This window comes from Argentina silus (assembly GCF_951799395.1).
Source record: "Argentina silus genome assembly, chromosome: 21".
NCBI lineage: Eukaryota > Metazoa > Chordata > Actinopteri > Argentiniformes > Argentinidae > Argentina > Argentina silus.
The window spans coordinates 3,984,459-4,000,482 of NC_139675.1; the positions used below are offsets into that span (position 1 = coordinate 3,984,459).

General features: G+C 44.9%; 1 protein-coding gene across 4 annotated transcripts; it reads left to right on the forward strand.

Annotated features, from left to right (window-relative positions):
- The first annotated feature begins 10,254 nt into the window (after positions 1-10,254).
- Positions 10,255-15,847, forward strand: scoca (short coiled-coil protein a). Of its 4 annotated transcripts, none has more exons than XM_083692880.1 (4): positions 10,255-10,342; positions 12,776-12,847; positions 12,960-13,040; positions 13,793-15,847. In XM_083692880.1, exons 1-4 carry the CDS (start codon positions 10,279-10,281, stop codon positions 13,933-13,935), a joined length of 360 nt encoding a protein of 119 aa, XP_083549006.1. In that variant the 5' UTR covers positions 10,255-10,278; the 3' UTR covers positions 13,936-15,847. The 4 variants fall into 4 exon arrangements, with proteins under 4 accessions (XP_083549006.1, XP_083549007.1, XP_083549008.1 ...); XM_083692881.1 differs by having other exon boundaries at positions 12,963-13,040; XM_083692882.1 differs by lacking the exon at positions 10,255-10,342 and adding an exon at positions 11,859-12,058.
- Positions 15,848-16,024: the final 177 nt, after the last annotated feature.

Sequence of the window (16,024 nt, forward strand, 5' to 3'; positions counted from 1 at the left end):
TTTCACCAAAAGGCTAAGACAAAATATTTGCGCAGCCAATTTCCATCAGTCTTGCTTCTTACAGTTTTGCATTGATTTCTCAAAATATTATTCCCAGAATTCATGAGCTGAAACAAAATATTTGCACAGGCAAATTCTTTGGTTACAACGCATTTGTAACCAAAGAATTTGCCTGTGCAAATATTTTGTTTCAACTCATGAATTTTGGGAGTAGCTTTAAACCTAGGTTACACAACTCTGGTTTCCATATTGATATAGGCCAACTTTTGGTATTATCTTATACAGTAGCTGCATAACAGACTTCCCTCACCAAATAGTATTCCCAAATACATTAGGCTATAGGCCTACTGCCTTAGGCTACACTCCTACAGCTGCATTTGGAGCCAGACTGGAAAGTTGCCGGAATGTGTAGAGCTTATTTGATTCATTATAAGTCTTGCTTCTTACAGCTTTGTGTTGATTTCTCAAAATATTATTTGCAAATGTGTTAGGCTATAGGCCTATTTCATTAGGCTACACTCCTAACTTTCCGCATTGCATTCTATCATGACGTTTTTAATGATGAATTGGTGTCACCTCGAAACTCCTAAACAATGTCTCTGGCAAGACACATCTTTCACCAAAGTTTCGTAAAAACTGGGCCAATCAGTGTAATTCCGAAAATGTCGCACCTGTAAGGCAAGACCCTTAATTCATCCAAGTGTCACCAAAATTGTCCCAGTGGTGTCGGAGAAAAAGCGTGTGACATGCAAATACACAGAGACTGAATCATAGCCCGCTCCCCGATTTCATTGGTGGGGGACAAGTGTACCGTAAACATGTTGTCCCCCACGAGCCGGGCCTTCCTCAGACACTGCCTGGTGCAGATGTCCTGAATGGCTGTGAGCTCACCCCCAGTGATAGGCTGAGATGTCTTCACCACCCTCTGCAGAGCCTTTCGGTTGAAGGCTGTACAGTTACCATACCGGGCGGTTATAAAGCCGGACAGGATGCTTTCGATGTAGAGGTCGGTGAGGGGCTGAGGGCCCATGCCAATTGTCTTTAGCTGTCTGAGGAAAAACAGCCGTCTTGTATTGCTCTCTCTTGATCACTGTGCCGTCCATTTCAAGTCCTCATAAACACACACACGCATGTGAACATATTTCAATACAGTGTCCAATGAGATGCATGTGTCTGCAGCTTACTCATTTACCCAAGCCATGTGATATGACACAGGTGTGTGACCACTGTGCATCATGATATCAGAACGGCACTATGACCTCACTCTGGCTTTATGATGTCACAGTCAAGGCATTCTGTGGAAGCCAGCTGGAGTTTGGTGAGCGGGGCCAGAGAGTTAGAGGTGAAGCCTTGGCAACAAACACACCTACACACGCCCACGCAAGATCCTATAAGTGCTTAATTGTTGTTATTCAATGTTTTTGCAGAGTCACAGTTATATTGGAGAACAACAAGATTAGACAAAATCTGCAAAGTTCAAAACTCGGCCTGACTAACGTGTTGTTGACTGATATGTGTATTCTCACTCATTCACTATAACATGCTGAAACGTTTTTTATTTGCAAGGGGCAATTTGGAATTCAAACAATTAATTACAACGCTTTCAACCCACCCCTTTTTTTGGTAAACAGGGAATATAACTTCATAGACAGAGCTATGGATGCAAGGACTCAACGACATTCAAATGATGGTTTTAATTATGCTATAACAGACACTGTATAATGTAAAAAACAATGGAGGAAAACAAGTTTATATTTAGAACTAAGCTCATGAGGGATATACAGTACACGCTCTAATCTTCTAGAATCAATGGCTATATATCATTCATTTAAAAGTCCAAAAATGTATGTACCAAATTCCAGATTTCCCCTTTAAAACCATAATCAGTTAGTATCTCAACAGGTAAGTGATATAGTTGAACTATTCCTCCTGTAGAATGTAGAATTATAAACTAGCACTACTTTGCAGGTCTGGGGACACCATAGTGCAGCTTGTTGCAATGTCACTAACAGCCAAAACTGGAAAAGGCAATTCAATGCAGACGCCTCCCCTCCACTCAGATGAGTCTGACTGCTCTCTCTCTTTCTGCAGAGAGAGTGTGTGTGTGTGTGTGAGTGTGTGTGTTTGTGTGTGTGTGTTTGTGTGTGTGTGTGTGTGTGTGTGTGTGTGTGTGTGTGTGTGAGTGGGATGAGACTGAGGCAGGAAGAATGGACTGTGAGAGGGGGAGAGGGAGAGCAGGGGAGAGACAAGGGTGGGGGAGAGAATGCTTGTGGAGGAGATCATAAAGTAACACTGTAGCTGTTCATGGCTCCCTCCAAACTACGGAGTGGAGTAAAGGGGATGGCTGGAGCAGGACTGAGCTTTGGAGAATGGGAGAAAGAGAGTAAAAAAGCCTTTATTTGAACATGAAAAGAAACCGTTTTACCCTGGAGAGAGAGACAGAATGAGAAAAGATGAAGGCAAGAAAGAAAGAAAGAGAGAGAGAGAAAGAGAGAGAGAGAGAGAATCATAATAATCATCATCATCATCATCTTGAGAAATCATGATAACCCTTTCATGAAATCACTATCTAGGAGAAGACATGGGTGAATACAATGTCACAGAAAAACGTTATTTGTGAGTCTGATTACTGTTCTTGGAAAGTTCAGAGGTGGTGAGGTATCACTGAAAGTGTTTTTTGTGTTTGTAATTCTAGTTTCTGGAGAGAGAAGGTTAGTGAGGAGAGACAAAACACACGCTCATTCAAATGCCTTGTCTGCCCGCAAGCTGCTGAATATTTCAGAGGCAATTCAATTAGTAAATGGATGAAGCCGTAAGGAAGAGAAAGAGAGAGAGACACACACACACACACACACACACACACACACACACACACACACACTCACACACACACACACACACACACACACACACACACACACACACACACACACACTGGCCAAAAGCTGATTATCTTTGTTAGATCGTGGTACAGTCACCCTTCTGACTGCTGGATAGTTTAACGACATGAGTTTGTGTGTGTGTGTGTGTGTGTGTGTGTGTGTGTGTGTGTGTGTGTGTGTGTGTGTGCGTGTGTGTGTGTGTGTGTGTGTGTGACAATAGTCTGGGCAGCTCCTTACCCACTGTGTAAAGCCTGGGATAAGAGCTGAGGGCCAGAAGGGTATACGGCTCCCTGGAATTCCTCAATTTGGGCAATGTGTCCTCTCTCTATTTCTCTGTGTGTGTGTGCCTCTCTTCCACTCTCTTTCGCTGTCCTCCTCTATCTCTACCTTCTAAAAAAAAATGTTATCGCTCCTCTTCCCTCTCCCTCTCCCTCTCTCTCTCTCTCCATCTCTCTCTCTCTCTCTCCATCTCTCTCTCTCTCTCCTGTGATAAAAGACATTCTTCTCCTCCAGGCTCAGGAGATTCTCCTCTTAGATAAAGACCCCCCTCAGATCTCAGTGAGGTTTATGACACTAAGTCATGTTTACAACCTGCGAAAGCTTGGAACAGTTCAACAAAGACTCCCTCACAGACCTGTTTTTTTTTTTTTTACACCAACAGTGACATTAGAGTATTTCTGTATTCTGGATCATGTATACGTGATTAAATGTATTGTCCTCACAATCAAATTTCTTTCCTTTCAATCGCATCATAGAAAAGTTGTACAGGGGGGGAAAAAAAGCTAACCCACCAAACATAGACATCACAAAAACCACCATGCTTAAAAATGTACATATTATCTGTTAAGAGAATTCACTGCAGTTGGTTTGGAGGCTTTTAGGAATATGCCACTGGGTATCTACTCTACAGGTAGCATGGAATGTGTGGATTAGTTTCTCGGCACGATCTTCATCACCTAAGGTCCTCTAGTGTGAGAGCATGACCACATTGCCCAATCCATCTTCATCGTATCTTGTGGTCCACGCCCATGCATGCCCGTGAGGAAAGGGGGCCTAGCCTCTGTAGCCAAGTGGGCGGTGAGGCCAGTGGCTGGGTACTCGATGTTATGTTATTATCAAAGCCAGATTTACTCACAAATAACCTTGATGTAGCCCAGGTTCACCATGCAACAGATGGCTCCAACAACGAGAGTTGTATCGGCCATTAACCAAGACACACAAGCGATAGCCCCCGATGGCTGCAGAGACAGTTAGGTCCATATATATTTAGACTCTGACACAGATTTTGTTATTTTAGCTGTTTACCAAAACATATTCAAGTTCCAGTTATATAATGAAAATGGGCTTAACGTGCAGACTCTCAGATTTAATTTGAGGGTATTCACATCCAAGGAGGAAGGGTTTAGGAATTACAGCTCTTTTATATGTAGCCCCCTCTTTTTCAAGGGACCAAAAGTAATTGGACAATTGACTCAAAAGCTGTTTCATGGACAGGTGTGGGCTATTCCTTTGTTATTTCTTTATCAATTGAGCAGGTAAAAGGTCTGAGTTGATTCCAAGTGTGGCATTTGCATTTGGAAGCTGTTGCTGTAAACACACAACATGCGGTCAAAGGAGTTCTCAATGCAAGTGAAACAGGCCATCCTTAGGCTGCAAAAACAAAAAAATCCATCAGAGAGATAGCGGCAACATTAGGAGTGGCCAAATCAACAGTTTACAGTTTAACAACAGGTACATTCTGAGAAAAAAATAACACACTGGTGAGCAACACAAAAAGGCCTGAACATCCACGGAAGACAACAGTGGTGGATGATCGCAGGATCCTTCACATGGTAAAGAAAAACCCCTTCACAACATCCAGCCAAGTGAAGAACACTCTCCAGGGGGTAGGCATATCATTATCTAAATCTACCATAAAGAGAAGACTTCACAAGAGCAAATACAGAGGGTTCACCACAAGGTGCAAACCATTCATAAGCCTCAAGAATAGAAAGGCCAGATTAGACTTTGCCAGCCCTGTTCTGGAACAGAATTCTTTGGACAGATGAAACTAAGATCAACCTGTACCAGAATGAAGGGAAGAAAAAATTATGAAGGCTTGGAACTGCTCATGATTCGAAGCATACCACATCATCTATAAAACACGGTGGAGGCAGTGTGATGGCATGGGCATGCATGGCTTCCAATGGCACTGGGTCACTAGTGTTTATTGATGATGTGACAGAAGACAGAAGCAGCCGGATGAATTCTGAAGTGTTTAGGGATATACTGTCTGCTCAAATTCAGCCAAATTCAGCAAAGTTGATTGAACAGTGCTTCACAGTACAGATGGACAATGACCCAAAACATACTGCGAAAGCAACCCAGGAGTTTTTTAAGACAAAGAAGTGATATATTCTGCAATGGCTGAGTCAATCACCTGATCTCAACCCGATCAAGCATGCGTTTCACTTGCTGAATACAAAACTAAAGGCAGAAAGACCCACGAACAAACAACAACTGAAGATGGCTGCAGTAAAGGCCTGGCAAAGCATCACAAAGGAGGAAACCCAGCATTTGGTGATGTCCATGGGTTCCAGACTTCAGGCAGTCATGGCCTGCAAACGATTCTCGACAAAGTATTAAAAATGAAAATTGTATTTGTGATTATGTTAATTTATGGGTTATTTATGTTAATTTATTGGATTATGTTCAATTACATTTGAGCCCCTGAAAATGGGGGACTGTATAAAAATGGTTGCAATTCCTAAACGTTTCATACAATATTTTTGTTCAACCCCTTGAATTAAAGCTAAAAGTCTGCCCTTCAATTGCATCTCGATTGTACCATTTCAAATCCATTGAGGTGGCGTACAGAGCCAAAATTATTAAAATTGTGTCACTGCCCAAATATTTCTGGACCTAACTGTATCATATAAACCTGACAAAATGACACACAGCTCAACTCTGACAGCCATAGATCGATGTAACCCTCCACAGTTGCAACCGATCGGTTGCACTAAAAGAACAATATATTGACAATATATGTCCAGTGTGTCGAGCTAACTTTTCTTCTTTCTCTGCCAAGGTATACAACAACTCCACATCGTTGCCACGGTGACATCTGTGTGTACTCTCCTCATTACCCCAAAATGTGAGCTCTTGTTTCCTGAGGCGATGTTCTAATAGGGTCCTTCAGAGAGTCACGGTCGTCCTTGACCTCGGCGTTGTGCATCGTGAAGTTGTTGTTTTTGCTGCTCATTTACCGGCACATACACAACATGTCTAAGGTGATACGTATGTGCGAAATATGAACGCAGCTAGGGAATGCAGCGAGGCCCTGCGCCTCTCTTGTCCGTCAACTTTGACTGGAGTCTGAAATGGCGGCGCGTGTCAACGATTTGGACGGATGAGATGGGAGGCACAGACTGATGCTGCACAGCCCTGGCGCCTCTCCTGAGCTTTTGATGCCTCTCCAAAGCTTTTGACCCTGCCCACCCTGACTGCACGTCACTGTCCGTCTTGAACCTCAGTTCCTTCAATCACAGAACCATGAAGGAGGAGCCTGGGTGAGAGTTCAAAGGTCAGGTCAGAGAGATGCTCGGGTAACTTCCTGTTTACGCCTGTTTTTTGGTACCATCCAGCTCTCGTCTGACATGGAGACCAATTAGACGCCTCCTCCGCCAAGCAGACACCTTGTTAACGCTCAAAAACATCCAGGTCGCGAGGTCTTCACTGCGTTACCATGGCAATTAAGAGGAGGATCGAACAGGGTGAGAATGCAAGAAAGGGAGAGAGGAAATCAGACACCATATAAAAACAAAGATATTAATTCCAAAATTACATGAACTATTATCCTTGCATTAAGATTGACTCAATTCAACTTGTTGAGTGATTTGTTGATGACATTTTTGCATTTTAGCAAATTTTAAGAGTGTCATAGCAAATGGTCTGAATACTTCATATACATGAAGTATTTCTGTATTTCAATTTTAATAAATTTACATTTCTAAAAACCGGTTTTCGCTTTGTCATTCTGGGGTATTGTGTGTGGATTGATGCCAATTTAATTTAATCCATTTTAAATTGAGTCTATAACACAACAAAATGTGGAAAAAGTGAAAAGGGGGTCTGAATACTTTCCGAAGGCACTGTAGGTGCTGTTGAGGAACAGATCATAGGCATGGTTGTTTTTTGATAGTCTTTACCCAGGACCACCTTCAGCCTGTAACGTTCACTTAAGTTTGGTCTCTTAACGAGTAGCCTCCTTTTCCGAGTGGACGTGAGCCTAAATACTGTGCCAAACGCCTAAGCTCCAGGAGCTAACACATGTTTTCAGGTGTCGGACAATGTTACTTGTCACGCGTGTGTGGTTGGCCTAACCACCTGTGTTAAAGACGGTTTTGAAAAGAAGCAGTGTTGATAATGTCCTGTCCACGGTTAGGCCTGAGTGAGGCTGGGTGGTTGTAAGGCTGCCCTGAGGCTCACACAGACACCCCAATGTCCTCAGTGCCAGAGAAGTGGAGAGATGGACAGATGGACCAATGCTCTTTTACAGCCTCTCCTTCTCTCTGTGTGTGTGTGTGTGTGTGTGTGTGTGTGTGTGTGTGTGTGTGCCCCTTGCCTAGCATTGCACAGGCAAAGACCTGCCAAAGTGGGCATCTGGTCTGTGGACTATCACAGGGGAGAGATAGGACCACAGAGAGAGCAGTCACACCACCAGCCTCTCCCTTTATTATATTATATCACCCCCCCCCCCCCCCCCCACACACACACACACACACACACACACCTTTTCACTCTCTTTCAAGAGTCCGAGGCTTTTTCAGAGACACCTTTTGTGTCATGCAAACTGGCGCTTTGTCAGCCATCTTGTGTGGTGCAGACACGGGAGCCAACCTGGTGTCCTGGGCAGGTGTTCACCTAACAACCGCCCCCTCTAACAAAACAGCCAGGCACAGGCACACTCGCGCACACACGCACACACACACACACACACACAGCTTGGTGCCATGGCGATCTTGGCAGGAAGTAGAGCCAATGAGGTAGAGAATGGGCGTGACCTTTATTCTGCCCCTCCACTGGGGGGCTGGACTGCTTCCAGGTCACGTAGGGGTCAATCTGGCTATGGGGCTAGGAGGGCGCAGGTGCTGGAGCAGAACTCTGGACAGCTGGACACAATGCAGCATCACACATACACACACACACACACACACACACACACACACAGACACCTATCAAACTATTCCCACCCCGCAGAATCACTTGACAGTGTTCCTTCGTCACACATCTGTGGTCCACTCAAGACACACACACACGCACGCACGCACACCCACACCCACACACAGCAGTCCACCCACAAGCAGTGTACTCCATTCAAAACACCGAAATACCTTGAGTCTAACTCACTCTTCCACTTGCCAGTCCTGCATTCAGTGCAGAATTCCAAAGTAAGGTTTTGATTATCACTAAACCTCGCGTGTTAACGGCTATGCTCCGCCGTGAAATTGCTCTCTTATAAATGCCAGCTTCCTCAAAGCTTTATGGGCAAACGGATCCTGTCCAAGCATAGAGTGTGTTTTAAACAACAGAAACACATGCTGTTCTAATTCACACAGTCTGGCCATGCAAAGCAGTGGCTATTTTGGGCCGTCCAGACTCAAATACCTGCTTTTACTGTGTGTGAGTGGGCTGACAAAATGCAAAATGAGGAAAAACAAACCAATAGATCAGTCGGTCTGTCTCTATCGGTTTGCCAGTCAGGATAGTTCAGTGTCTCTGTCTGTCTGTCTGTCTGTCTGTCTGTCTGTCTGTCTGTCTGTCTGCCTGACTGCGTGTCTGCCTGCCTGCCTGTCTTTCTGTGTGCCTGCCTGCCTGCCTGCCTGCCTGTCTGTCTGTCTGCCTGACTGCGTGTCTGCCTGTCTTTCTGTGTGCCTGCCTGCCTGCCTGTCTGTCTGTCTGTCTGTCTGTCTGTCTGTCTGCCTGCGTGTGTCTGTCTGTCTGTCTGTCTGTCTGTCTGTCTGTCTGTCTGTCTGTCTGCCTGCGTGTGTCTGTCTGTCTGCCTGCCTGCAGTCAAGATAAGCATCTGACCAATTGGATGAACTAATTATCGTTGAGTTGAGGTTGGTGAAAGCAGAGGGATGGAGGTACCTTGCTGGAATTGATTAGTTCACTTACGAATGAGTCATTTACAAATGAGCGATTTCCCCAAGGTGCTGCTTAGCAGCAATATCCATGTTCTACCACTAGAGGGGACAGTGAATCTATAAATCCCTCAGTGCCTCTCGACTCGAGCTGATCACCCCGGGTTGCTCTTCTCCCTCTGTCCTCGATCACTTCCCTTTGTGTGATCTAATGAAACTAGTTAGATGAAAGCAATATGGTAGAAAGCAGTTTGTCTATAAGATCCTAATGAGGAAGAGAACATGGGCAGAGGGGAGGGAGCAACGTTTTGGAATGGAATGCTGCCCTTGTTCCAATTCAGTTTGACTGGTACACATGCCCGATGCCAACACATCACCTCAGAACCCAAATGCACATTGTTCTGAGAATGCCACACTATGCTGCCTGTTTCTAATAGGCGTGATAATGACACTTAACAATGTTAATTGACAGTGCAAAAATAAATTAGTAACAGACACACACTGTATTTATTCACACAGTGTGATGGTTCGTTCAAAACTGTGACCTGTCAGCAAATGGGAAATGACATGCATACAAACTGTGACAAAGGTAACCTTTCTCCTCAGAGAGACAACTTTGGAGATAGAGAATGAGAGAGGGAGAAAGAGAGGGATGAGAGAGGGAGGCGGAGGGAGGGAGGGAGAGACAATGAGAGAGGGAGAAGAGAAAGCAATTGGGGAGGGATGAGAGAGGGAGGCGGAGAGAGGGAGGGAGAGAGAGAGAATGACCAAGCAGCTGTTTGCTGAGCTTGTTTACCTCAGTGTGTGCTCACTGTGCACTCTTACACCTCTCTAGTTAATGTGTGACCGAGTGAGCATGGAGAAGTGTGTGTGTGTGTGTGTGTGTGTGTGTGTGTGTGTGTGGTATAACCAGGCTCCTTTATGGCGATTGTGACTTTTGGGTTTCTGTTCTACAGGTGGATACTGAACTTTGAACCATTAAGGAGCAATCAAATGCTCTAGCGCCATGTTCCCACGACAACACTGTCACCGGAGCCACCAGTGAGGTAGAGCAGGTAACTGCGGCAACGTAAATAATTTAGTGGCAAAGGAACAGGGTGGGGCATTCCATGTGTGAGTGTGTGGGAGGGAAAGGGAGAGGGAGAGAGAGAGAGAGAGAGAGAGAGAGAGAGAGAGAGAGGGGCGGGGCAAGGGAGTGACACGAAGAGAAAAAAGTAGGCAAAAGACTAAGAGAAAGAGAAACTACAAAACTGAGGCAAAACTCGTGTTCAGTCATGGAGGGGGAGGTGGACGAGGAGGATGAGACTTTCACTAACATCTCTCTGGCCGATGACACAGGTAAGACTCAACACTCACCAGGGGAGGCTGGTGGAGGGAGAAATCAGAAGACGGGCTCATCAACACGTGTGTTTTATACCATTCCTCATTCCGTTCCATGCATTACAATGACCCCGTCCTCCGATTCCCACCTCCACCAGCCTCCTCTAACACTCACCTTTACCTGCACACCTGGAGCTCTGTACAGGGTTTCCCCTACCATTGAATAGAACTCAACAGAAATCGTTACCAATGGCGACCCTGGGAGCCTCTGTCTGCGCCCTGCCTAAATCCATGTTACGTATCACATTCTAGTTCTTAATACGTATCACATTCCTGTTCTCAAGGACTTCTCACAGAGCCAGAGTGGCTCTGTACTGTGTATGCAATTGGATCCTTCCGTACACAACTAGTGTACTCAGGTGTGGTTCTTATTAAAGGTGTGCAAAGGTGGCTTTCCCCTGTTTTAGGTGGAGCCTTTACAGGTAAGCTGTGAAACAAACGCACTGCGTGCTGACACTGCACATTTCACGAGCCTACACACCTCCACCCACACAGTGTTGCGTCTCAGTCCCGGTCACTGTGGAATAATGTTATTCCTGGGCGGAAGGGGAAGCAGTGCATTTGGCAGAGAGACAGAACCAGGCGTAATCACCTGTACACTGTGCAAATGGAGGGCTGGTTAATGGGTCGGCTAACTCAATTGGAAGGGGAGAAACTGGTGCTTTCAATTGCAAAGGCATAGTAATCGTGTGTATGCAACATTGTGTGTGTGTGTGTGTGTGCATGAGAGAGATAGAAAACCCTGTGTGTGTGTGTGTGTGTGAGAGAGAGAGAGCCCTGTGTGTGTGTGGGTGTGTGTGTGAGAGAGATAGAAAACCCTGTGTGTGTGTGTGTGTGGGTGTGTGTGTGTGAGAGAGAGAGAGAGAGCTCCTACATTCGGATCAGAAAAGGACTACCTGCATTCCGTAAGGGAACCAGGCAGTATCAATCTGTCTTACCGTGACAGTTGAGGAAGCAATCATTTACTGAGAAAGACAAAAGACGTACCACCAGTAATAAGGTCTTTAAATCCACAGGGTTGACAGACAATGGAACGGCCTCATTAACTAATGAATGGGACCGTATCGGACGATGACTGTGTCGTAGGTGACATCATATACGATATGAGCTGTGACCAACAAGAGAAGCGTAGTCGTGTATGGTCTTAAACTGTACGAGTCAGTGCAGACTGGTCACTCCCCTGGGTCTGGCTTGGCTACAGGCAGCAGCATATGGTCTCTTCAGAGAGCGCATTCGTAACGATGCACACTGACCCTGGTGGCTATGATACGGTTGATCTACCCCTGCAAACTGCTGCGCTAGCATGTACGAGCCTACACCAAGGGATTGACTGAGAGACGCCAGAGCATCTGTTCGTGCTGTAGTGTGTTTGTCTAGATGAATGAATGAACGAATTAATGACTGACACACACACACGCGCTCGCCTTCTTTCCTCTTGTCCAACACCAAGCAGCAAATATGAAGGCAAGTAGACGAGAGAGTCATTCAAGCGTATTGGTACGCGGCCTGACGGCGATGTCGTCATTGTTTTGACATCCCGCTGGCTCCCCCTGTCGGGGGCATCAGTGATTGCATCAAGCTAATGTGTATGAGATTCAGTGAGGTTGTCCCATCACAGGGAAATCCGCAGTGTCGTGTTATAATAGCGTTTCAATATCCTTATTATACCGAAGGGTAAGTCATCCATATTGCTTGTAATAATGCCTATTTTACGTTAGATTATACGAATTGCACGTTAACCGGCAATCTTACGTGTAGATTTGACTGATTTCTTCCATTTTAGCATTTTGGCAAGCTAGCTAGCTAACGTTACGGGTTATTAACTGGTTTAGCGTAATTTCGCCGATATCATTTTGACAACTGGTAGTCACATTATCCCAGGGCATTGCTGCCTCTGTTTGCCAACGTCTCACTAAAATGTTGGCGCATTGTTTTATCAGAGTTGGGTGGCTAACGTTAGCTTGCCACTGGGCTAGTTACGCTAACGGTAGCCAACGGTAGCCACCGGTACTTACTTGTTGTCATCTTGTCGAGCTGATCACGGCATCCTCCGTCCTGCCCTCGTCACCCTGTGACATGCACTTTGCTTCTTAGAAGTTAGCTGGATAAGGTTTTGTGATTCACACTCAGAGAGTATATCGGAGGGACTTTTCTTATGAAATAAGCTAAGTGGCGTCGAGTTAACTTAAAGGGACTGTCACTAACTTTTATGGTTGGAGGCACAGAGTAAGGAAAGGTGACCATCACTGATGATCAGAGCTCGTGCCGTGTCATGCCTCTTCAGACAATACATCTCATCAACTTGTGTTTACTTTGCCTGTGTTGTCCTTATAAGGACATCTCCACCGCTGTATTCTTATCTGGTGTACCGTCTCGTGTGTTGTTGTACAGTGGGCAGAGGAACTGTAGCCCTGCATTCCGAACAGGACAACGAGATCTTCACCATGAACTGCGACATGGATGGTAATGGACTACATGTGTCCCCTTGCACACTGTGGATGCAGTAGTGTGTGTGTGTGTGTGTGTGTGTGTGTGTGTGTGCTCAGTAATAGAGTGTGCGTTGTCTGTTGGTCAGGAGACATGGAGAACCAGGTGGAGATGGAGGAGAAGACAAGGCTCATCAACCAGGTCCTGGAGCTTCAACACACGCTGGAAGGTAAATCTTGATTGCCTGAAAGATGGCAGTCAGCACACAGATACTGGCAAAAACTGAGTTAGATCTCACTTTCCATTTGGTTAGCAGTCTTTCTTTCTTGTACAGACAGATTATAGCACGATAAAAACCAACCAATCCTTGCACTCTCCCTCCGGTCTTCTGGGCATTGAGCTTTTAAGAGCGGGTTTCTCTCTCTCTTTTACTACCACACGCCCTCGTTCATCTGTCTCCCTCTCCTCTCCAGTGCATCAGGGACGCCCAGTGTTAATGGGCTCCTAAATGCAATCTCCATTTGTCTCTGTCTGCTGGGGCTGAAACATTTGTTTTTACCCCTGAGACTAATTCTTCCACTGGGGTGGCCAAAACATTCGGTCTTGGGTGGGGAGAATTTTGAGCAGTTATTTGGCAATCTCGGGAGTGTGATTAGTGATAGAGGAAACTGGAGAGCGTTTTTCGGCCAAATGTATTAATTAGGTTGTGTGGGTCATCCTGCCTCGCTCTGATGCACCCATAGACTTATTATTACAATTGCACCTCATCTAATATGTCATTTAGCTGACGCTTTTATCCAAAGCGACTTACATTGCAGTGAGTGCATACATTTCAGTATATATGGTCCCAGCAGGAATCAAACCCACAACCTAAGCATTGTTAGCGCCATGCTCAACCAACTGAGCCACAGAGGACCACATCATCTAGAAGTGAATACAAACATGATGGAAGTTCTGTGTGTGTGTGTGTGTCTGTTGTAGACCTGTCTGCGCGGGTGGACGCCGTGAAGGAGGAGAACCTGAAGCTCAAGTCAGAGAACCAGGTTCTAGGCCAGTACATCGAGAACCTCATGTCTGCCTCCAGCGTGTTCCAGACCACGGACACCAAGAGCAAACGAAAGTAACCCACAATGGAGGAGAGGGACTACCTACTGTCATAACCCCCCCTCTGAAATACAGACTAGGTAGAAGTTGCCTCCAACCACAGGTCCAGGGTCAGATCATTGTTTCTCTCCACTAATGGTGAAGGATGGGATTGATGGAAGGGTAATCTGGTCCTAGACCTGTGGTTAAGGGCAATCTCTACCTTGAACCCAGAATAAAGCCCTACGCCATCCATCTCCACACCTTACAAGGAGAAACAGTTTACATTTTTCTTTTACCTTACCTCCCAAACATGAACACACTAACCCCTGATCTTGTTTGATTTTTTTTTTTTTTTTTTTTGTATTTATTATTATTTCTGTCAACTGCATCTCTGAGTTGAGAGGTCCTTGTCATAATGATGCCAGACTTGTCTTTACTTTTACTGGTTTAAACTGGGTTGATCTGGATTGGACTGGACAGTGTTATGGAATATGAATGGAGAGTATTTGAGGCATGGCGATGTAATTCATTAATATATTAATGCACTCCATCCTCATTGTTTAATGTCAGGTCACTAAATGTCCAACGTTCTTCTCGTTGATGTTCCTATTGATTGATCTTTAGAAATAAGATTCTGTCGATAACTCTCTTTTTTTTTAAAGAGCTACTAATGTGCTTAAAGTAAATATTTGTTTTGGTATCACTGGTACTTATCCACTATGAATTTGATTCCTAATTCATAATCGCCACCATTGAGTACTCGGTGTTGTAGTAGATAAAGAAAAAGCACAGAAAAGTCATGTGAAAGTGTTATGCTGTACATAGATCTCATCCTCTCTTAACTGTTCACCATGGGTGTCATACTCATAGAAATATCATGAGTAGAACAGACATGGTCCCTCAGACCATGGCAATTTGGCTAGTACACCAAAAGATGGCTGATATGGACACCATTGTTATTGCATGTGTAGAACACGGAGAGAAGCTGAACATTCAGAGGCGGCACCATAGCAACGAAGCATCAATTGACTGAACATTCCAATTGTCAGTTTAGTTGGTTGTCAATAAAGCTGTAAGCTAAAACTTCCAAATGGTACACCAACCATGTAATGTTGATTTGAATGGGCATGTCCGTTCTACTCATTCTAATGATCGGGATGGTGTTACTCTTATTCATCAAGGGTTGCGTTCCAGATCGCAATGTTCTAAGATAGCCTTGGTTTTACAGAAGGTTTAAATGAAAGCACTGACCAATCACTTGGTCATTAGCCGTTCCCTACCACAGTGCTGTAAACATTTTTGCAACAGAATTCAGCACCTTGATAGAGATTCTGTTGCGGTCTTGAATGCAACCCAAACACAGATGTTGAGTAAAGGATTTTGGACAACACAAAACGCTTTGATACCCTCTGTTCGTGTTATGGTGATGGGAGTAGAAGGAGCGAGAGAGAGAAAGAAAGCTCTTCCCGTTTTTACTGTAAGAAAATGAATAAGCCTTGAGTGCTATTGATCCGATCACGTGTGCTCGGAAAACACTCTCCGGAAGGTTCCGTGCATTAACAGATCTGCTGATCGGAACGTTCTCCTCCGGCTTTGGGAAAAAGGCTCTTGGAAGGCTGATTAAAGAGGCTAGAACAGAGGGGGGTTGAGAGAGACTGGTGTTTTATTCGTTACTGGTGCTAAAGGACGGATTACGGAATTTCAGGAAGGTTCCACTACACTTCAGTGCGTCATGTAACATGTTTTCATTTGAATATGTTATTATTATTTGAATGTGTTAAATGGTTGTATAATATGCTCCGGTTCCCTTTTTGTTTTCCTCAGGCATGTTGAATATGCCCTACTACACACATCCTATGAAACAAACTGCCTTGTGTGTAGATGTATAAATTGTATGACTCTGTTGCCTTTTAACACTTTTATTTTAATAAAAATAATTCTTAAGCTTTAGCGCGAGTCAGTGTGTTGTTGGTGAGTCTTGAATAGACGTCAAGGGGACACAGTTCCCCTCCACCACCATGTTATGTACTGTAAGGCTAGGACACCTAGCTCCAAGTGTTCCCTCCAAGGACACCCTTCGAGTATCACCTCGTGTGGTAGACAACACGCAATATTGACCAAAATGTG